The sequence below is a fragment of the Siphateles boraxobius genome, unplaced genomic scaffold, assembly GCF_051911475.1.
Source record: "Siphateles boraxobius isolate OS27281-9 unplaced genomic scaffold, OSU_SipBor_1 41, whole genome shotgun sequence".
Taxonomy (NCBI): Eukaryota; Metazoa; Chordata; class Actinopteri; order Cypriniformes; family Leuciscidae; genus Siphateles; species Siphateles boraxobius.
In genome coordinates, this window is record NW_027509042.1 from 6,806,160 (window position 1) to 6,829,645 (window position 23,486).

Sequence of the window (23,486 nt, forward strand, 5' to 3'; positions counted from 1 at the left end):
TGTTAATTTAAAAGTGAGATTAATTTAAAACCTGTGGATCAAATTAGAAAAAGGTTGTAACCAAATTAAACTCTGACATGGATTCAATCATATGGTTTATTAACTTTTCAGTTCAAACATGCTTGATTATGAATTGATCACTAAAAATCTATATCACATTAGAAACAGTTACAAGAAATATACACCCATTAAATTCATTGTTAGGTAGGACAGTAGCCTATAGTGTTTGAATTAAAACCATACATAGTGGCAGTATTGATCAACATGTTGCTCATCTCGGGATCAGAGCAGTTCGTAATATTTCCCAGACTGTGGATCAAAGTAACAGTTGAGGCAGGGATCATACATTAAATTGAGAAACTCTTCCTCTCCACTGTTGTCGTGTAACATAGACCCTGTGGATAGCATAGAGAAAAAAGTTATATGTAGAAAAATAAGAAAATAAAGTCAGGGAAAGTTTGGAAGTTGTTACAAGGGTTTGAGTCAAAAGTTCAATTACACAAAATAAAATAAATGCTTATTTTCCTTTATCTGTGTTTTTATATTTGTATATATGTATATATATGTTACTCTTTCCTTTTCTCCAATTATTTTCAAAATTGTTTTACTTTTTGCATTACAGCCATTCAATGATTTCTCATAAGCAATTTATTAGCAGGTTCGCATTGTGACAATTTACCCCATATAGTGTATAAACTCTAGATGAAATCTCTTCTTCCTGAGCAGTAAGAATTGCAATTTAAGACCCAGCTGTTTTAGTATGGTCAAATAAATATCACTGTGGGTTTTAGATGAAGGAAATATCAATCAAGAAAGTAATTGTACTTGAGCACATATCTTCTCTGTGCAAGTGAAATTTAGATCATGATATATTTTTAGCCACAAAGCACCCAGGATGGGGATTTTTCTGGGGTCATACCTCTGGTTGAGGCCTTGCTGTGGTCTCGGTTTTCATCGGTCATCTGTTGATTTGGATGAACTATCGGAGGGCTAAGGACATCCATCCATTCTCTACAAGAGGGTTAACCGTATAGCCATTAAAATATTCAAATAAAACAGCTCTTGAAGGGGCATGATAATCTGTCCTAGTACTAAAACGGAATTATATTATATGCACACTATGATATATAGTTTTATTATATTGAAGCTTTTGGAATCATTGCACGAAGCTGCACCAAAGCCCATGTTTGAAACTCCTGCACTGCCGCTTACGAGTTACCTCTTGTTTTGAATTAAAGACCCCCCTTCTGCATGTCTCTCTCTTTCATATTCTCTCATTTACATGACACTTTTCAAGGTACCATGTGGTGTTGATGGACAGGCTCCCTGGTGGGACGGGAGGGAGGTGGATGATGACCTCCCAGTGAGCTCTGCTGCAGCGGTGACAGCTAGGTGACACATGCAAGCCTCTGAGCACATGCATAACTCCTGGTTATTCATTGTCTCTGACAACCATGCTTAATTAATCACCGAGGCATGGCAGTGTGGGCAGCATCCCTTGACAGGAAAACTTTTGCGTAGGAAACTAGCCATAGTTATGCTGTGGGATTGTACAAAATGTGTATATAAAATAATAAAATGACCTCCACATTTTTTTTTATCACTTCATTTACAAGTAAAGGTCCTACATTATGCAGAATTAGTTTCCTCATAAAGAAAAAAAAATTCTTTATTGATTTTTAACTATAAATATATATTTATTTATATACTTATATGACTACTACTAATTATAATAATAGTAATGTTTGTTATTATTTATAATGAATTTGTTTAAATAATTAATGAAATATTATTAATGATAAAATATAATAGAATTACAGAATTATTTTTTGTTTTCATTATTAAATGTAGGTTCTTTATTCTTTGATTTTTATCTTATATATATATCTTTATATGGGGTGTGTATATATATATATATATATATATATATACATATATATATATATATATAAAATTTTGTTCATATAATTCATAAAATATTATTAATAACATAATAATAGTTGTTTTTGTTAATAATAATATAATACATTATGTAAATATATATAATTATATAAAATATAATAATATATAAACAAAATAGTTATAATTAATAACAGAAATGTATTTTATATTATTATTATTGTTGTTATTATTAATATTTCTCAAGTAATTAAAAAACTCAGTAAGGAGAATGAGGAGACTTTTGACAAAAGTTGCAATGCTCCGTAAAGACCGTCTGACGGTTTCATCATATATTGAATGGCAGCCAAATCGTTTGAAGACTGGCATCAAGTTTAGTCGAGCACACCACATGCTTTCTTTTTATATGCTTTGATGTTCAAAAGCTATTTTTAGTACCCTGGAACCACTGGATAAAATTGTCAATAGAAACATCAAAATGTTCAGTGCCCAAAAGCTATACCCTATTCCTATCACATTTCGTTACCACTTTTTAGAAGTCCAAATTGTTGAAAGTGCATGAGCCTGAGGGCTGACAAGAGTCCTCTTATGAACTAGCATGATAAAGTTCGTGAAATTACTCATTCACGACTGAGCCTCAACACTTAAAGGGTTAGTTCACCCAAAAATGAAAATGATGTCATTAATGACTCACCCTCATGTCGCTCCAAGCCGGTAAGACCTCCGTTCATCTTCAGAACACAGTTTAAGATATTTTAGATTTAGTCCGAGAGTTTTCTGTCCCTCCATTGAAAATGTATGAACGGTATACTGTCCTTGTCCAGAAAGGAAATAAAGACATCATCAAAGTAGTCCACGTGACATCAGTGGGTTAGTTAGAATGTTTTGAAGCATCGGAAATACATTTTGGTCCAAAAATAACCAAAACTACGACTTTATTCAGCATTGTATTGTCTTCCGGTTCTGTTGGGGATCCGCGTTCACGAGTCCGCAGTGACGCTGATGACATAAGACGCTGCTGACGTGTATCTGGTGAGTCCGTGTATTCGGGTTCAAATAAATATGGCTGGGCAAAAAAATGCAAGTCTTCCTCTGTGTGGAAATCCTTAGACATGTTTGTGAAGATTGTTTTGTTTCCAGCGCGCGTCTCCCTCAGACTGTAAACGAAGCTCGGGCGCACCAGATACACGTCAGCAGCGTCTTACGTCAGCAGCGTCACTGAACGCGGATCCCCAACAGAACCGGAAGACAATACAATGCTGAATAAAGTCTAGTTTTTGTTGTTTTTGGAACAAAATGTATTTCCGATGCTTCAAAACATTCTAACTAACCCACTGATGTCACATGGACTACTTTGATGATGTCTTTATTTCCTTTCTGGACAAGGACAGTATACCGTTCATACATTTTCAATGGAGGGACAGAAAGCTCTCGGACTAAATCTAAAATATCTTAAACTGTGTTCTGAAGATGAACGGAGGTCTTACGGGCTTGGAGCGACATGAGGGTGAGTCATTAATGACATCATTTTCATTTTTGGGTGAACTAACCCTTTAAGAGCTTAGAATAATGGCTTAGAGTTATACAGAACTTTACAGACTTAGTGAGGCTAAAAACCTTTATTTTTCTCTTACCTGGGATTAGAGTGAAGAAGAGGGTTCATTTCTTTCTGATAGTGCTGGCCTTGATCCACTGGCTGTAAACCACAGAGAAAATAAGTAGTGTGTATTTATAATCTGGTTCAAGGGTCATTTCTGCCCACTATTAGCTCCAGTCTAGTTGGAAAATATAAGATGTTCTGGATAACTGTATACCTTGCTGTAAAATAATGATTTAAGCTTGGAGTTTAAACTAGTTTAAGCTAGTTTGGAAAAATTTATGCTAGTTTGGAGCAGTGGTTCTCAACTTGTGGGTCCTAAATCAAAATCGAGTTGCAGGTCTTTTCTGATAGTTTAATACTAATGTCGTTCCATGTGTTAGGCTGGAGGGTCACACTTCTGCTGTTGTTTATACATTTACAAAATTGTCCAATTCAAGCATGTGTCACTTTAATAATGTTGCATATTGTTGGGCCTATGCAGTTCATAGTACATTTTTGTGTTTGATTTTAAGAACATTTTTTTTACTTCTGCCAGATAAATTAAAGTTACAATGTAAAATCTGGATCCTGCAGCAAAACCAGTTGAGAAGCACTTGACTTGAGTATTGTGCAAGTTCTTTTAACCTGGTGGTGGCAGTATTGCTATGATTTCACAATCTTACGGTCTTATAATTTGCAGTTTCTCAATATCAGGCACACAGGCATGATTAGCAGTTGCTGCATATCCTTCTAATCAACAGATGACAACCACATCAACAACTGATGGATAGGGTCTGATATTGCAATGCCATGGGAGTTTATTTCACTCTAATTAGTGTTTTTTTTTATATAAACTGTTTGATTGCCCTTCTTTATAGGAAACCAGTTTTTAATATTCACTCTGTTATTTGCCCGCTAGCTACAGTTCATCCATACAAATTACTCTGGATAACTGAGAGGCCTAATGATGAAGGAGGAATTTAGACCTTTCCAAGCTGTCCTCAAGAGTGTGAGTGTGTGTGTGTGTGTGTGTGTGTGTGTGCGTGCGTGCGTGTGTGTGTGTGCCCGTGTGTGTGTGTGTGTGTGTGTGTGTGTGTGTGTGTGTGTGTGTGTGTGTGTGTGTGTGTGTGTGTGTGTGTGTGTGTGTGTGTGTGTGTGCCCACCAAAGGAATACACTGAGTCCAGGTTGAGGTGTCATCGCTGCTTGCACTCAGACTTATGTTGCAGTGGTGAACCTAAAAGAACATAAAAGTGTTTATTTACTGGTATTGTGTTTTTAGTATATGATTGAATCTCACAAAACCTGGAAATCTGGTGTGTCATATCAGTCAAGTTAGAAGTATTGCAAACAAAACGTATTTTTAGTATCATTAACACACCCATTCTATATTCCATATAATTATACACACAACTGCAGAAAAATTTGGGGTGGGTAACATTTTTTTTATTTTTTTGTAAAAAAACAAAACAGAAAAAAAGTCTCTTATGCTCACCAAGGATGCATTTATTTGATCAAAAATAAAGTAAAATTGTACATTAGCGTGTATATTAAATTAAAAATGTTGGTAATATTTATATTGAAAATAATAAAATAATTATATTGATAATATTGATTTTAGGGTGATATATAAATATCCTACCTGTGATGCACTAAGGCCTGGGCTGCCCATGTCTCCATTTCCTTCTTCCTCCTGCTCTTTCTTCAGAATTGCCAATATTCGTAGCTCATCTTCCTCATCCTCATCCTCATCCTCTTCATCTTGACTTCTCCTCAGATCACACCTGCTGGAGCCCAAAGTTTGAACTCTCCCATCGACACTCACCTGTAAAGCCCCAAAATCTCATTACTTCATCAGTGCCACTTTGCAGTGATACAAATCGTTACTGGGTATAGCTAATTAGCAAGCAATCAATCATAGCTTGCAAGCTAATTGGCACCCCCATTAAGGCCAAGACATCAGCAGGGACGGCTGCCTGCTGCTTAGAAATCCACTTATATGAAGTCCTACCTGGATCTAGGAGCGACCTTCCAGAAACTTCTGCAGCATCAAAGTTATGCGCCATGTTTAAATGGGGGAAAGTAGTGTTATTTGGCACCTGTAATGATCCTCAGTCATTCCCACATCAAACTCTATTTAAACCATTTAGTTAATCACCATTTCAGACCTGCGGTGAGAGTCTGGTAGTTGTGCTGAATGTTTGAACCAGTTTTAGTTTCTGTTTAACAAACATGTTCCAACCTCTAATAGAGGAAAGAACACTAATGAGTTCTCTTTGATTTCCTAGTTTCTCCTAGGCTTCAATCAGATGAAATGGAGAGCAAATAAAGATTTTGCTGAAGTCCACTGCTTTTCAGGATTATCGAAAAAATCTGTTATTTTGATATTCTGATATTTTGAAGAACATTTAAACTGTTTTAGTCCATACAACAGAAGTCAAAATGAACATTATACCCCATTGCCTTTCATTGTATGGACAAAGAAAAATATATATTTTTTCATAGTTTTGCTCACATGCAGAGGGGAGTAGATTATTCCGGCAAGTGTTTCAAAATATCTTTTTGTGTTTGGATTGACATATAGGGTGAGTAAATGTTTACAAAATGTTCATTTTTGATTTGTTCCTTTAACTCAGAATTAGAAAAAGTTAGAATATCGTGCAAAAGTTTGTGTATTTCAGTAATTCAAATTAAAAGGTGAAACTAATATATTTAGTATATATAACTATATACATATGCATGATTATACTTTTCAGAGGGCCGACATTTCTGTATTTTTTATTGATTTCATATAATATTCTAATTATCTGAGATTTTGAATTTGTGGTTTTCATAAGCTGTAAACCATAATCATCAAAATTATAACTTTTACACGATATTCAAATTTTTCGAGTTTCACCTGTTTGTGTGTGTGTATATATGTGTATATATATATATATATATATATATATACATATACATGATTATTATAGGCTTTGCAATGGAAGCATCACATTAATACATCAATATTGGTTAAGTCCCACTGATCAAGACTCCAAACTTTTGACTGATGACTCAATTGTCTCATTTGCGTCTATTTCTATATAGGTCAAATGTCCGAGGCAAAGTAATTTCGTTGTAACATAACCCCTGAGCTAAAAAAAAGGGACCTTTGAGCAAAAACATTCCTCTAGGAGTTCATGCTTTAAAAATTAGAGACAAAAGAACATTATGTCCAAGCTATTTGCAATACAAGGGCACAACCCACTCCCCTCAATCTGAATGGATTCAGATTAAAATATCCAGCCTCTGGGGAAGATATGAACCACACCAGTTCGGAAATTACAATAAGAAACAGAGGCCCTCATAAACAAGCCACTCTGCTGGAGTGCACTAATTCAGCTGAAGTATGTGCTTGATTTGATTCCCTCTAACCCTGAATGCTTGCTACGGTTAAGAAACATTTCATCCACATGAACACAGGCCATGTGATTTGTGTGGGTTCACTCCATAAAACCCATGTGGTTTCTCTACCTTACCTATATTATGCTGGCAATTTTTTGTCAGTTCCTCAAAGGAATAGATCACCGAACAATGAATGTCATTCCAAATCTGTAAGTATAATGAATGTCATTCCAAATCTGTAAGTATGTATTTCTTCTGCAGAACACAAAAGAAGATATTTTGAAGAATGTTAAGTCTAAACAACATTGGACCCCATTGACTTTCATTGTATATTTTTTTCAAAATGTCTTCTTTTGTGTACATATATGCTCGTGTAGATTTGATTTTATCAGACCACGCTGACTTTTTTTGAATGGAAAAAAACACTAAGACAAGTGAACAGGCTCACCTTTTGGGGCCCAGAATTGTTCAGTAAGATCTCTCGCACAGATGCTCTGTTGATAGATATCCTGGTATCTCCATCAAGCAGAGGTCTGCCAGCCTCGGACCGATCCAGTCTACTGGAGGTACTCGGTGAGAGACAGCGGGTTGGTGCTATTCGCATGGGTTCATGCTTCTTTGGTCCTTTAGAGACATGCCGGACTGTGGAGGCCTGAGTCTTAATTGGTTCATAAGAGAACTCTGGTAGGACTGTGTGTTTTTGTATTGAAGGAGGTGGAGCAGTAAAGGAATGGACTGCACATCTATGGAGGAACTCTGTCTGCATTTCATCCTGTGAAAGAAAAAATAATTGATTGTTATAGGAAATAGTTTGTATGAAATAATGACATCTTTAGATTTTCAGAAAAAAAACATGATAAAAGGCTGATGTTAGATAAATGGGTGTTTGCTAGTTCATTGCTATGAGGTTGTAAACGTGTTCTTTATGAACGTGTTCTTTATGAACGTGTTTTCTCCTTGGTGTGAATGGGTCTTATAGGTGCAGAAAGGTTTTTTTTTTAAACGCTGTTGAAAGTGGATTGGACCAAGCACAAAAAGACACTTGTAGCCAATCAGCAGTAAGGGGCGTGTCCACTCATGAGGGGGGAGGTACCTGTGCTGCATAGTGTGTTTGTGAACTGGGGACGGAGCTATCAAATTAGGGGTGTGATCCTTTTTGGTGGGGGTGTTTGTTTTGGTGATTTCACATATCAACAGCTTTTCTCAGAAATCGCTGGCTGCTCCTTTAAGACTTTATGATATTCCAGTTGGTTTTAATGTAAAAAAATCTATGGGATTTTCTGCTCGTTTTTTCATCCACCAGGTGTAATAATGTAATAGCACACCTGTCCTCAACAAACAACACAATTTGAGGTATTATTCATATCTGTTGCACAAAGGACCTTAGTGGAAAAAAATATATACCAAAGTGTGTTTAAAATACATTTATTTAATACTAAGTATACTACAAATCCATTAATATATTTACTGACATATCGTTTGAGACTTACTGATACAAATATTATAATGAAACTTTATTTGGAGCACTTCTTTATCGCACAATGCACATTTCTTAATATTAAGCCTAAAATGTGTTTTAATATCGCTATTAGTATAGAATGATCTCTGTATAACATCAGTCTTTAAATGCAAGATATTTAAAGTGTACCTAAAGTATACTTGCAATAGTTCCACTTAACACAATCAAATATACTTAAGTATATCTATAGTTGGACCTCAGCACTATTTCCGGATAACTAAAGTGCATTAAGTACAAAAGTAGTTGTTCCAATTTAGCAGACTTTAAGTATACAAATTTAGTATACTAAAAGTACAATTGCAGGGTATTTATATTAGGTTCATAAAATAAGTATATTTCATTTACATTTTAGTATATTTCTTTTTCACTAGGGGAGTTAAGCACTGAAGTTTGATATTTAAGGCTTAATTTAAAATGAAAATAAATTCCCTTAGCAATCATCACTAGTTATGAAATATCGAGATTAATAACGGCACTCCGTTCGGTTATCTTCTTTCAGCCTGGGATATTAACACAAGGAAGGAAAGGCATTAATAAATCAAATTTCTCTCTTAAACTACAAATATCAATTTTAACAACAAACTTGTGATGGAGTCATAAAGAGAATGATGAAATCTCTTGCAAGGATCTCAGAGCCACGAACGCCAATGCTGTCACAGTTAAAACGCATTAATAGCCACAACGCGAGACAGTCTGGTGCGGGCGGAGTAACATCAGAGTTACCTGTAATTAATCAGGGTGACACTGTGCCCGGAAAGTTGTCTGTCTCTGCTCTGTTTTGGAACAGATATGGTCTTTAAACTAGTGAGACTTTGATCTACACTAATGGTCTTAAACAGCAAGCTTCACACTAATGATGACAACCTCACTAAAAGGGCACGGCCAGCCGAGCCATCAGATCAGCCTGAGTTTTGTCTTCTTTCTTTCCATCTTCATATCCCCTGGAGAGACCAGTTTTAATATTATATCGTTTATTTGGATTTAAAAAAAAAGTGTCATCTCCTCTCACCATGAGAAGTGCTGACATTAGGTAAACACGCATCAGTCTGGTACGGCCCTATATCTATTTGCAATGAATTTATTTAAGCTTGGCAGGTTACCTAAGAAAGTGAATGTTCTCAGGGTGTGTTTAGTGGTTATTAGGATGTGTTACAGATGAATTTCAATGTTACGCCTTCATCTATCTTCTTTTGACAATTCTGTGGCATAATGAAGTCATTAGGCGGATATAATCACCTCTGCTTCCAGTGGAAATGATTTAATATCACACAGGTGCAAGTTATAGAGGTATAACATAAACATAATGTTCAGAATGTTCAAACAAGTCATTTAAAAAAAAAATTTCAACTCTCATTAGTAATAAGTAGACAAATGCAGACATCTGTTTTTTGGAAGATGAAAAACAAAGATCCATCAAAAAAAAAAAATCACGGTCGGGAACGGAAGGGGAAATAAACAACAAATAAATCTGTCAGCGGTATCAATCAAAAATGTCTAATTAAGTGCAGCAGAACATATGTATGCCAAAGATGAGAATGATTTCCCAAGAGGAGACGAAACAGACTGCAAATAAATGAATGATGATCCTCTCACTGGACGCAGAACCCAGGAGCATATTGGAGCTCAATGCCGTCTCGTCACAAATGAACTGAACTGAAGAAAACTGATGGTTTTCTTTATTGACTTAACAGAGTGGCAGGGACCCTGGGGGGAACAATCAAGTTGTGTGTGTATCATCAGAAGCTAATTCTACTAGATTGTGCGTCCTTGAGAGGAAACAATGCAGGCAACAGGTGTTAAGGAGTTGGGGAATTGTTTCTGATGTTGTGGTTGCATATGTCTACAGTACATCTGTGGCATTAAAGGAAGAGTTGATCATTTCTTCAGGTGTCTCAGAAAAAGTGAACAGGATTGACAAAATTAAGATGACCTTATATGCACATTTTTTATTTTATTTAATTGCTTAAAAAGTACTTTCATGTTAAGGATATTTTCAAATATCTTTTATGTTCCACAAAAGAAAGAAAGAAATGCATCTTTCTCTCTCTCTCTCTCTCTCTCTCTCTCTCTCTCTCTCTCTCTCTCTCTCTCTCTCTCTCTCTCTCTCTCTCTCTCTCTCTCTCTCTCTCTCTCTCTCTCTCTCTCGCTCTCTCTCTCTCTCTCTAATAGTCATTTTACCAAACCAATCCGACAGAAACTATGCTTTTTTTTCCACAGTGATTTCATAAGCTGACTAGGACGAGACCGAAAGCTTACTTTATTTTTTAAACTTATTTTGTACACAATTTAGCTCTAATTATCAGTTGTGCAGCTCTGCTTGCCGCTCTTGTTAACCCAATAGAGTAAATACTCAAATTACTTGAGCAACTTTCTGAATGTTTTGAAATCTGTTAATCTATTGCATGTCAGAAGCAAGTTGTTAAATCAATTATTTTCAAAGCCATAAATGTATTGCTATCTCTGCATTTTAAATTGTGTGTGTTGTCTATGTGTCCATACCTCATCACTTTCACTACACACAAAATCATCCTCCAGACGTGCATCTTTGCGCTCTCCTTCTGTTACCAGCTTGTGACCTTTAAGGCCAAAGGTCAAATCTTCAACAGGGTTGCTGCTAGCCTGATTCCGTCTTGCTGAGTGAGGGCATGAGGAGAAAGTGAAGACTTCCTCTTCGTATTCCTTGTCGCAGATAGAGAGCTCGGTTTCTGTGTCACAAAGGTCAGCATCATCTGTAGTCAGCACACGCTCTGTAGGTGAAGCAGCACATGGAGGCTTGAAGGCTGACCCAGATGTATCCGCACTAGAAGCCCAGTCTGCAGAAATATGACAGGAAGATTTACAGGTAATATCACCATTTGTTGCCGTTTTAAATGTGCTGTACTTTGTATGTGTTAGTATTTTGTTCTGAAATTCTGTCTAGGCTTTACTTGGCTGATTTACAGGTCTTAGGCCTGTGCATCATATAACTAAAAAAAAAGAAAAAGTTTAATTTACAGTAAAAAAAAAAATACATTTGAAACCTCTTTCAACTGACAATTTCACAAAGACGTTTCGTTAAGTTAAAACAATACATTGTTTGAAATTAAGACAAAATTTATTTGGGCACTTTCAAGATGCCAAGTATAATGCACTGAAAGTCATATATTTGTGTGACCTAAATTCCCATTTTCCACAAGTTGGTATGATTCAATAGGGTCTTCATGTAAAGTTTGTAACATACTTTGGTTAAAATTCCTCAATGGTTATGTAAAACAACACCCTTTTTACCTCCTCAAAAACAGCTCTGTTCACAGCGACCCGGTTCGGTGCATGTCTCTTTAAATGATAATGAGCAACTGCTCACCCCACCCCTTTCTTCCGTGGGGGGTGTCGACACAAGAAAAAAGTGCTGTCTTGGCAAACTGCCTTGGCAGACAGTATACAAATGGCTGAGGGAAATATGCTAATACGGGACAGTCCGTCAGTGGTCGGGGGCAGAGCATGAGGAATATGACATCTCAGAAAATCCAAATGGCTTGATTATTGAGAGTGCTTAGGCTTTTTGAGGATTTAAAAGAAAAGGAGAGAAGTGATTTTTTTCATTGTATGGTGGTTGTCCACACACTGCAAAGACACATTTATATGCAAACACCGTGTAAAAGTGAATTTTGCATCTGATGACCCCATTAAGCATTCAAATTTGTCCCAATACTTTTTAGACAACTGCATAGACTTACATTAAAAAACTTTTATTCAGCAACTAAACTGATTAGAAGTGACAGAAAATACGTCATAAAAAAAAATCAAACACATGCTTTTAAACTTTCTACTAATCAAAGAATCCTAAAAAACAAAACAGTTTCCACAAATTCTAGGCAGCACAACTGTTTTCAACATTGATAATAATAAATGTTTCTTGAGCATATTATAATGATTTCTGAAGGATCATGTGACACTGAATAATAATAGTAGAGGAAACAGAAAATCATTTGAGCATAGAGAATTTTCTTGTTTATTTAAGTGCAACCTTTCTGTAAAAAAGGCCAATTGAAAACTATGGTAATAACGTTTACAAAACAATTACTACTTGTTCCTCTTTTTTCCATTGACTTACTGTCTCTATAAAGATCAATAATGGAGATCTAATTACTAAACATAATGTTTCGTCTTTCATTTTTTATACTGGCACTCATGTTCCTCGGCTGCGTTCATTTTAATGAGCATATGCAAATAAGAGCAGAACCAGAAACCTGGAAGATTGAGATAGATTCTACTATGCTTGCCAACTGTGTGCGAGTAGGAATTTATTGCAGCATTATGCTTTAATGATGCCTTAAAATATACATAAATGGGGGAGATGCATTAAAACAATATTTTAAAGATGTGGATAGCAGGAATTTTTAAAACAATATTTTAAAGATGTGGATAGCAGGAATTTACATGTGCAGTCCTAAGAGAATAAAGGGAAAATCATATTAACTTGCCAGTGTGTGTGTGGGTTCGGGAATAGCGGAGAGAGTGGGGACTTTCTGGCTTTCCCACTGACACAAAAACAGCATCATTAGTAGATAGGGAGCAATGGTACAGTAAGATCATAATTCAGACGGCCGATGTGTGCCTGTGGGGTCTGCATGCCCTCATACTAAAGAGAAGACACCCAGAGAGCAGGGAGCAAAAGACACCGCAGAGACCAAGTGATGAATTTGCTGTGCGAGTGTACAGAGCTTTGATCTACTTCAGCAAAATGCACAGCAGTAAAAAGTCTGACTAAACCGCTGTGAAGTTGTGTGAAATGTGAACCTGAGCTGTACTTTCTCGTACGAGAAAAGGACAAATAAAGGGCATCGGAAAGCCGAACAAATTGTTTTGTGCTTTAATTTACTCCGGTTGATGGCTATCATCATCCACCACAAATGCACAGGTCATACTGATGGCACTACATTTCTCATAATGTTTTGTGGACTATTAGATGATTGCAATGTTATATCACAGCATATAAAAGTTTTTATTGCTCAGTGGTTGCTCTTTTGTAGCTCATAAGAGTTGTCGGCTGTTTCATTTAAAGAGTACATATTATGCTCGATTTTCAAAGTCTTGATTTTGTTTTTTTTGGGGTTTACTGGAATGGGTTTTCATGCTTGATTTTTCAAAAAACATTATTTTTCACTTATTTTACATTGTTGCAGCACCTCTCTTCTTAGTCTGGAAGTAATGCTCTGTTTTGTTCCGGTCTATATGAACCCCCTCCTTCCGAAAAGCACAGAGTTCTCTGATTGGTCGGCTGGAACATTGTGTTGTGGTTGGTCAACAACTTCAAGACTACAATCGCCTCGATTCAGGAAGTTCAGAAACAGTATTACTGATATAGAGAATAACACCCTTTGGTGTGACTGTGCTTTGTAACTTTACAGACCTTTTTCATCTTCAAACAGCAACATTACACACTAAAAAGTTTGAAAATGTAAAAAAGCGTAATATGACAACTTATCAACTTATTTTTTACTAAGAATCCTTATGAGATATAGAAACAAATGGGACAATTGTTGACATAGAGGTATAAAATTAATATAAAAATATACAATTTTAGTAAAAAATGTTTCTCAAATAATCTGTTTTTTGTACGAATTTGATGAGAAATGTTCACGTTTATATTGAAATCCGACTTTAACTGAAATCTTCTGAACACAGTTTGAGACTTTTGAGACACTTTTGAAGGTCTAGCAGAGACTTATGACTTATCACTAAGGTCTTTGATACTTCATCCATCTCCATTTTTGTCTCCATTTATTTTCATTGCTGTCTAAGAGAAAAAACTGTCATACTGAGATACAGCTCTAATGGGTTGTTTTGAATGGCCTGTGTTTTGTTCTGTTTGTTTTGCTCATATACATGGATCATAATGACGTTGTCAGCTAAACAAGATGAAATACGAAAACGGCAACATAATGGCCATGTCAGATAAAGTGATGTAAAGGCTCTATTAAGCTCTTCACAGAGTATCATTTCATCTAATTAAAGCATGCACGCTCACAGAGCACCTCTCAAGAGTTGCCTTCGCTCTTGCCATTCCAAAGGGGTTTTGCATATTTCGATTCCTGGCACGTAAAAACGGCTTATATTGTAATCACCTTTTCTAATTGCCCACGGTGCAAGCTTGCCCGAACCCCAGAGACTTCTTTCTGACCTACACAGTGTACTTAATGTCCCATTACCACTAATGAACTCTCTTTCCTCTGCTAAAGGGAAGTTAGAGTTAGACCTACTCCGCAGGAAAGGGTTGTTAATGTGGAACAACTGCTCGTGTTCTCAGTGCTGGCATCAAGGCGGCTTCCAGAATCACTCATTTGGTATGTTTAGTTTGCTAGGCCTTTGCTATTTCAAGACAAGTAGAGCTGAACTCTGAGAGATCAGGATGGATTGTACAAATCTAGTTTTAGAAACATTTTGTAGTTGTATATATGTTTAATTTACATTTAGACTGATCTAAATTGTTCACAAACTATTCCATAATTTGAGTTGTATTCATGTAAAACTACATTTATGTACATTATCTGTGCATTAAAGCTAGGGTAGGCAATGTTTTTCATAAACACTTTTTGTTATACGTACTGGTTCTAACTCTCTTCAAATCCTGATAGCAATTAATAATAGAAGTGGTCTCATCTGTTTTGAAGGGCACTCTGGGGAGAGGGTCGGATCTATGCTTTCAAAGCTAGCTTGCTATTGCTAGCCTCTACGAAATTGCCAACCCTACCTTTAGAAAATGTGAATGATGCCTTCCTGTGCAAAAAATCAGCATCACAATGGGTGGGCAGAACAATGTGTTGTTAAGGGTGTTCTGGGTAGTTTTCAGGGTGTTGATCAGGGTGTTAATTGCTATGGTTTTCTGGGTGGTTGATTGCTATGTGGATGTTTACAGGCTTACAAGTCTATATTTTCTTTGACCCATTTTATCACCCATCAGGTGAAAATCATATGTCTGATCTCTTAACAATTAAATGAATCATTTTAAAAGTAGAGTACCTCTCCTAAACAAGCCACACAACTGCAGGTATCACTTATGTTATGAGTTACTTCCGTTTAAGTATCAGCACTATAACATGTAAGGAACATAATTACTCACCTTGTAGAATTGGACCGGTTAATTCATCTTCTACTGTTAAATCAGAGCCCAGAGTTTGAAGTGAGGATAATGCAATTTTTCCTTGAAGCTCAGGTCCCTTTGGGTTCAGGCTAATTTTGCCACCTTCTTTATCTTAGGGAGTACATATGAGACTAAGATAAAATCCAATGACTTTGTAGTAGCAGCAGACTTCAAAAGTCAACAAGGAATTATATTCCTTAGGAAGAGGGGAGGGGGGGAGAGGTTTGTCTTTAGATCAGTCTGATTAACATTTCTAAAAAAGAAAAAAAAATGCTAATGTGATTGCCAAATGCAAAACATAAATACTGAAAAATATTAAAAGTGCTATTTTAAACAAATAATCTTTAAAGTCCCCAAAAACATATGAACATACTTAAGCTGAGTGACCTAACATCTTACCAAAAAAAAGTGAGTTCAGTTTTTTAATTCACATTATTTTGATCAAATGTGGCAGTGAAGACATTTATAATGTTACAAACGATTTATATTTCAAATAAATGCTGTCCTTTTGAATTTTCTATTCATCAAAAAATCCTGAAAAATGTATCATGGTGTTCAAGATTGATAATAATAAGAAATGTTTCTTGAGAATTAAATCAGCATTTTAGAATGATTGCTGAAGGATCATGTGGCACTGAAGAGATATTTTATAACAGAAAACAGTTACTTTAAAATAGTATTCCAGTTTTTACTGTATATTTTGTTAATGCAGCCTTGGTAAGCATAAGAGACACATTTCAAACACATAAATAAATTTTAAAAATTGTCCCAACCCCAAACATTTGAATGGTTGAAGCTCCAACAGGCTCGGTATATAATATACGTTAATAAAGTCACCTGTGTTTGATTTTTCTCTCCTTGCATTTTGGATTCTCTGTGGTATCCTAGATCCCATTCTCTCAGCGGATGGCCTTTCAAGTGGAGGTCGTGGCTGTACATTTTCAGCTCGGCCTATATTTGGAAACATAATATAATAGTACAAAGATGATTGCTTTCCCCAGACTACATCAGCTCATGTATCATTACTAGAATCTAATCTCTGAACCAAAATATCCATTACTCTCACTAGGTCTTAGATGTTATGTGTCAAGAAAATAAATAAATATGTATTTGCCTAATGGTATCTTGAGGCTCAATTCAGACTTGGATCTTTCTTCTTTCCTATTTGCAGATGTGCTGCTCTTCCTGGCGGTGAGTGGAGGAGGTCCGATTACTTTTGAACCAAAAGCAATATGGGAGAAGTCCTGGGTTGTAGGACACCTTGTGATGGATGCCTTGATGCCACCTGTCTCTTCTAGTAAACACACATGCACAAAACGCTTACTAAATCCTAACTGATATACATAGCCCAGGCAAATTTAGGCCTCTTTTTACATTATTAAAATATTATGTATAAAAGTTCAATAAACTTTTCCATTTCGAAGAAATAGATTTACCCCATATGTCAGGCTTTATCCCTTATATGTCTGCTAAAAATCAACCATAAAATCAGAATAAAATAAAAGCATCTATGATTCTTGTCTATGTAAAGTTATTGCATGACCACTAAAAAATCAAGCAAAATTTCTATTCAAAGGTGGATTGTTTCAACCCAAATTAACCCCTGAGTATTCTAACATCTGCCATTCAAGCAAAGTGACGATGAATTAAAATCGTTAATCTAATATTGTTTGTATTTAAACTAACAATATCACGACATTCTCTATGACAATACGACTGCTTTCATATTCATAATCCTTGTAATTGTGAGGCCCTTGCCATCTGTTGGTTTGGAATTGGCATATTTTCAAATATTATTTAGCGCAATGCCGCAAGAAAAAGCAGTGTTAAGGTCATGGCAACCTGGCAGCAAAACACAAAATACTGCCATTTGTCATTTCAGCATAACAGCCAGCTCAGGATCCAAAGCTCTAAACCACAACTACACGGTTTCATACACAAGGCCCACAGTGTTTTGATACATTGTTGCTAGGTGATAAAACAGGGAAAAAATTATTAAACAAGAGATTGCAGTCTTTTGTTGCAATATGTAGAAACATTTTATATGATCTCATTACAGTCCAGCACCTCTTGTCAGTTGACCCTCTAGTTATATTAATATCTTGCTAGGGCATTATTTGATTCTTTTTCTAGATCCTAAAGGTGAGATGACAGCCGTCTGGCACTGTGATGTGAGGCTAACAGATGTCTGGATGAATAAAAACCCTAAGAACAGCTATGAAGGTCTCACTGGGTTGGCAGAGTGGACAGGTATGTGACTAAAGAGAGATGATTAGAGCTCTCTTGGCAAGAGGTGTCTCTTGTCAGCAAACTAACAGACAGCAAATAGCAGGAGAGTTCTGCAGAGGGGACTGACCTTCTGTTTAGCACAGAACAGGAGAAAAGCACAACACTTTATGACTCAGTTGAGTTAAACACTCAAAAAGAAAAGCATAGAAACTAAGCAAAGAAGGGAAATCACATTAAAAGATGGAGTATTTGCATGTGGAACTGACCAGTATCTGAATTCGCAGGTCCTCCCTTTAAATCAGTCTGTCCCAGTGTCTTCATGTTCACCAGCTGGACGACATGCTGAACTTCACTAGGAAACTGACAGTTCCTGGGAATCTCCTCTTTTGGACCATTTCCTATTTCTAAACCTAAACCTAGAGTAAAATACAAAAAGTTAATGTTTTTAGGCAATGAGAAAGCAATTTTGCAAAGATGCTTAATGTCAAAAAGTAAGGCTAAGCATTAGGCACTTTCCATGAATTTTTTATCTTTTTCAAGAAAGGGTCAGTGAAAAGGTGCTTTAAGACTTTCAACCAAGGTCAAACAATACATTATTTAAGTTTTTTGTATTTTTTGTGAGGTTTGCTGTTTTTGCAACACTGGTGTCATGAATATAAATACAGTTTAATTTAGTTTTTTTGTGTGAAAAATAAGTATTAATTAATATTTTAACAATATTAACATTGATTGTATAGTAAATATAAAGCATTAATATAACATATAATAAATATAATTATTTTAAATATACAAAATGTATTTATTTATAGCCTACATTAGGTTATTATTCACTAGAGACTAATTAGTTTGCTTTTTTGTTATTGCTAAACGTATTTCTCATAAATTCAAGAAAAAATGCTTGTCATACATTTTTTTTAAAGGAATGTCAAAAATGTCACAAATATTATATTTTTTCCTTTCTATAACTACAGGTTTGAATGGGTGTGCTTAACAAATGCAGTCAATAATGCAATGTTTGAGAAAATGGAATGATATTTTTTTGTTGTTTGCCATGCTGCAGAAACTGATTTTATGAGGCACAAGTTTATGGATTTATTCATTTTTTTGTAATAGGAGGAAAGTCATGCAGCAACAGGTTTGCAAACAAAATGTAGGACACAGCTAAACATTACATTTAACATTAGATTTTGTGCTCTAATTAACTAAATGGTACACCAAAGTATACCCTATTAATGGAAAGTGCCACTTACACAGTTTACTTTAAAGGGGATAAAGCCTCTTTTCTATTATGCCTCTTTTCAATGTCTTGATTTTGTCTTTTGGGAATTACTAGAATAGGTTTTCGAGTTTGATTTCTCAAAGAAACATATTTTTTACATATTTCACATTATTACAGCACCTCTCTTTCCAGTCTGTCAGGAACGCTCAGTTTAGTTCTGTCGGGAGGACCACTGTTGTCAAAGATGATTGACAATTAGCATACGACTTGGTGGTGTGGTTCTGTTCGGAGATTCCCCCCTTCCATATGTAAAGCGCTTTGAGTACCCAGAAAAGAGCTATATAAATGTAACAAATTATTATTATAAATTATTCTGATTCGAAGAGGAATATCAGAAGGCCAAGTCCTGTCTGGACGAGAGGAGGAGCTAGGGATTGAGGAGGGTAATTGTCTCCCTAGCAACACGATAAAGCTGCTGATAATACTGAATGGACATTATATAGAGATGCAAGGCGTTGTATTCCTATAGGTAGACGTGGATCATCTAAGAGTCTGCTGATGCGAGCTTGACTGACGTGACCTGTCAGAACCAAATGCTTGGCTTGATTTCCTGTCTCTAAGAAGCCCCTCCATCCAAAAAGCGCAATGTGCTCCGATTGGTTGGCTGGACCGGAAATGTCACGTCCCTTACCATAACGGTGAGTTTCAACACACCACTAACTATCTCAACCAGGCCTCTGCACTTTTTTTGCATATGCCTTGGGTGGGAATTATTTAAATGAGAAATATTGTGACGAGTACGTTTCCAGAAGAAAACTGAAGACTACAATCGAGGCGTTTCGGGGAGTTCAGAGACAGTGCTTACTTATATTAAGAATAGCTGCCTTTGGAGTGACTTTGTGCTTTGTAACTTTGCACATGTTTTTCATGCTCAAACGGCAACATTACACATGAAAGAAAGTCGAAAATGTAAAAAAAAAAGCATAATAGGAACACTTTAAAAAGCGGGCTACAAAATGGTATCCATCAAGTTAAGCTTTCCCCAACCTCCATCTATGCAGTCTGCTGGTTCATTCTTCATCGTGAAGATGCGGCGAACCTTACAGCAGGCGGAGATGATGATGCCATCCAGAGACAGGAAGCTCTTCCCTCTGAATATCTCAGTGGTGAGGGAGTCCAGATCGATACACAGATTACACCACTGCACACAGACAGTAGTACCTTATCATACTAGCTCCAGAGCATTTTTTACAGGTCATTTTTTGGTCATGTTACAAAGTATCTCAGTGAGCTATGACAGAATGATCTGACTGCTCATTTGCAGACAGACGTGGAGAATGCACTAGCGCATAATGTTCTTCAAGACTTACAGTATTTCGTTTGAGGCACGTTAGAGGTATTCTCGCATGCAACGGGGTTGCTGAGAGCTCTTTATGAACGGTCGACAAGTAGAGTCTCCTCTTTAGGTGCTCTTCATCAGTAACTCTAGAAGACAGCATTACAAAGTTAACTAAATAGCTTGCTCTGTGGAGCAGATGGAAAGATCTTTAATCATTTTCTCATGTGTGTTTGAACAAGAATGTGTAGGAGTGGTATCTGCATGCGTGAAAGTGTGAATTAATTCACTCTCCATGGTAATAAACCCTGAATTTCAACTATCATAGCAGCGCAACAACAAGATTGTTTTCAGTAGCTTGAAGATAAATGTCGGATGAACCTGTTAACAATGACACTATATTTTAAATTATTTTTTAAAAAGAAACACTCACAGAAACTCAGTGGAAAAGTCTTTTCCCAAAGGAATGTTGACCTGTAGAATCAGAAACTTCTGAATCAGACCAACTATAGGAACAAGAAACATGAGATTTTAAGATGTGAAAGAGATACGCACAAAGAGACACATATAATTGGTGATTCAACAATAACCAATCCCTATTTGACAATACGGTAACACTTGCCATTATTAAACTGATCTTTTTGTTGCAATGAGAAAGCAATGTTGTGAAGATGCTTAAATACAGTAACAGATCTAGGCTAAAACTTCAAAAATAGAGTTAGGCACTTTCAACAAAGGGTCAGTGAAAGAAAGTGCTTAACTTTCAGATTTTCAACCAAAATCAAACAATATTATTAGGTAAGCTTTTTGTATTTTCTGTGAGGTTTGCCTTTTTCTTTTCTTTTTTTATGAATGTTTGAATACAGTTTAACTTTAATCTTAAAGATTAATCTAGCTTTGTAGACCTAAACAAATGGTAGGCCTTAATATAATAGAATACTTAAGTAATCTTTAAAATTAATCTAAGCCCTAAAGTTAGCCATTCGTTAGCTTTAAATGTAAAATGTGAAATGTAAGTGCACTGAATCTGATTTATTCTGATTTTGGCAGCACTTACGAGCCATCTTGCTATCCTTAGGTAACTGCATCTTGTGTGTTTGACTGCTGCCTTCAAGACTGTATACAAAGCCCTTCACTTCTTTATCAAACACCTGTTAACAAAGAGAAGATACAATAAATAATGACAGATGCTTCAAATAATCCCCCTCAGTAGTATTACTGTATCTACCGATATCTCAATATATACAGTATATAAAAACATAAAAGCAATACATGGACTTTTTGCAGATACTGTTGTTTTAAAGTTATAAGGGTTTGTGCAGGTTTCTCTGGTATGGTATTAGTTTAGTTCTTCTTTTTACTGCTACTTCTGGTATTTCAGGTAGATGAGAATGTAAAATAATAGCCATCATCCAATTCAAGAGATAATTTAAAGGGCAGATTCTGCAATGCAAACTGTGTTTCTATGAATGTGTGTCCCTTTTTACTCTACTGAATAAGGTTTTTATTAATTTATTCCAAGGTTTTTCTTTTCTTTTTATGTTTATTTTTGAAGGCCAGTTTCTTTATATGGACATGCCTTAGAGTCTTGACTACATATAATTGCCTTGGGGGGAAAAAGATACAGCTCTTTGAACACATGACTTTGTGACAACATGCCCCCATTACTATGAGGTAAGTTGTCAAAATGGGAGGCCATCATTACATTGCTTATATTGTAGGCTTTTAAGCTAAATTTAGAATAAAACGATTATGAAAAAGCAAAATATGATGATGCTAAACAAAATATATATTGAAACATATTGTAGGCTATATACTTTCCATGACCAGTTAAAAACCTACATTTTCTTCTTTTCATTATGATTATGGCAAAATCTGTCATAGTGAAACATACTTTAGTTATTGGAGGTTTCCTTCCATATAGTTTCCATTTTGCCACAGGATCTTTTCCTTGTGCACTGAAGATGTCAACCGTGAGACCACCCTACACACACACACACACACACACACACAATGAAGAACATTGAAAAGAATTGCAGAATACAGCATAGAATTACAGTTCAGTGCCCACTCACAGTACCTGATAATCGTTCCTAAACATGCTGCCAAAAGATTGAATTGTGAAGGTTGCTTTATTATGTCCTCTTCGAGACAAACAAAAGATGATTCATAAGCACTGGAGCACAATGACGGTCCTATAGAACTAATATCAGCTAGCAGTCGCCTTCATAATGGTAGCTATCCGACTAGCGCACAACACATTTTAACCACATTCATCCAGCAGAACGAAAAACAGTGTTACAAATTCTCGGTTCGTTTAGTCATTTAGGCTGTTAGAGCGCTTTAATAATAAAACACTTAAGTTGGTTAGCTGATTAGCTAATACACAGGCAAGTGCAGCGGCAGGTCGTTTCCATGGCAACGGGACGCTATCACCGTGGCACTCTGAGCCTGGAATGAATAGATAGAGAATACATTTTAAATTCCATTTACTTATGCAAAACTGTAATGTGAATTTGAATATTACGGAAATAGAATTGAAATAGATTGAGATTCTAAGCAATTAATATAATTGCTACGTGTATTTTTATTAATACATTTCATTGTTTTAGTATGAATAGTCCATATTATTATATGATGTTATATTATATTATATAATAATTCATTACATTTATAGGCTATAGCTAGTCCTTTTCTCGGCACTCAAAGCGCTTTACATAGAAGGGGCAGATCTCCTCAATCACCAATTATATATTAATATTAATTAACTTGATTTTACCTAAACATTCTCCATGTCATGTTGAATATGTCTCTCTTTACCCGTGGATAATGTCTTAATTGTAGACACAGTAAGTTGACTAGTGAAGTTTGAATGACAGTGCAATTGCATGTGTTAGAATAACATCTTCTTCCCCAAAGTCTTGCAGCACCTAGACCTACTGCTTTAAGTGCATTGTGAATCATTCATCATTGTTGAATGGTGAATGTCAAATGCATGCGTTTTTTGTAAGTCAGAGATTAAACTTTCAGTATTTTACCCTGTGACTATGGAGACTGGCACCAACAGAGAATTAGTATTCAATGTGCAATGTGCAAAAGAAAGAAAGAAATATTATCTGTTAGGTTCCTATCCATGATAATTTAGACAGAGAAGCGTGTCTTGCGATTGTGTGGCAAAGGTTTAACATTGAGCAGATGGT

General features: G+C 35.9%; 1 protein-coding gene across 1 annotated transcript; it reads right to left on the reverse strand.

Annotated features, from left to right (window-relative positions):
- Positions 1-73: 73 nt before the first annotated feature.
- Positions 74-22,706, reverse strand: cfap20dc (CFAP20 domain containing). The gene is made up of 17 exons (XM_077197994.1): positions 22,367-22,706; positions 22,181-22,270; positions 21,344-21,437; positions 20,720-20,792; positions 20,321-20,435; positions 19,998-20,151; positions 17,998-18,147; positions 16,617-16,796; positions 16,340-16,453; positions 15,482-15,613; positions 10,879-11,192; positions 7,309-7,632; positions 5,119-5,301; positions 4,642-4,713; positions 3,534-3,595; positions 920-1,011; positions 74-395 (listed from the first exon to the last, which is right to left on the reverse strand). Exons 1-17 carry the CDS (start codon positions 22,385-22,387, stop codon positions 283-285), a joined length of 2,283 nt encoding a protein of 760 aa, XP_077054109.1. The 5' UTR covers positions 22,388-22,706; the 3' UTR covers positions 74-282.
- Positions 22,707-23,486: the final 780 nt, after the last annotated feature.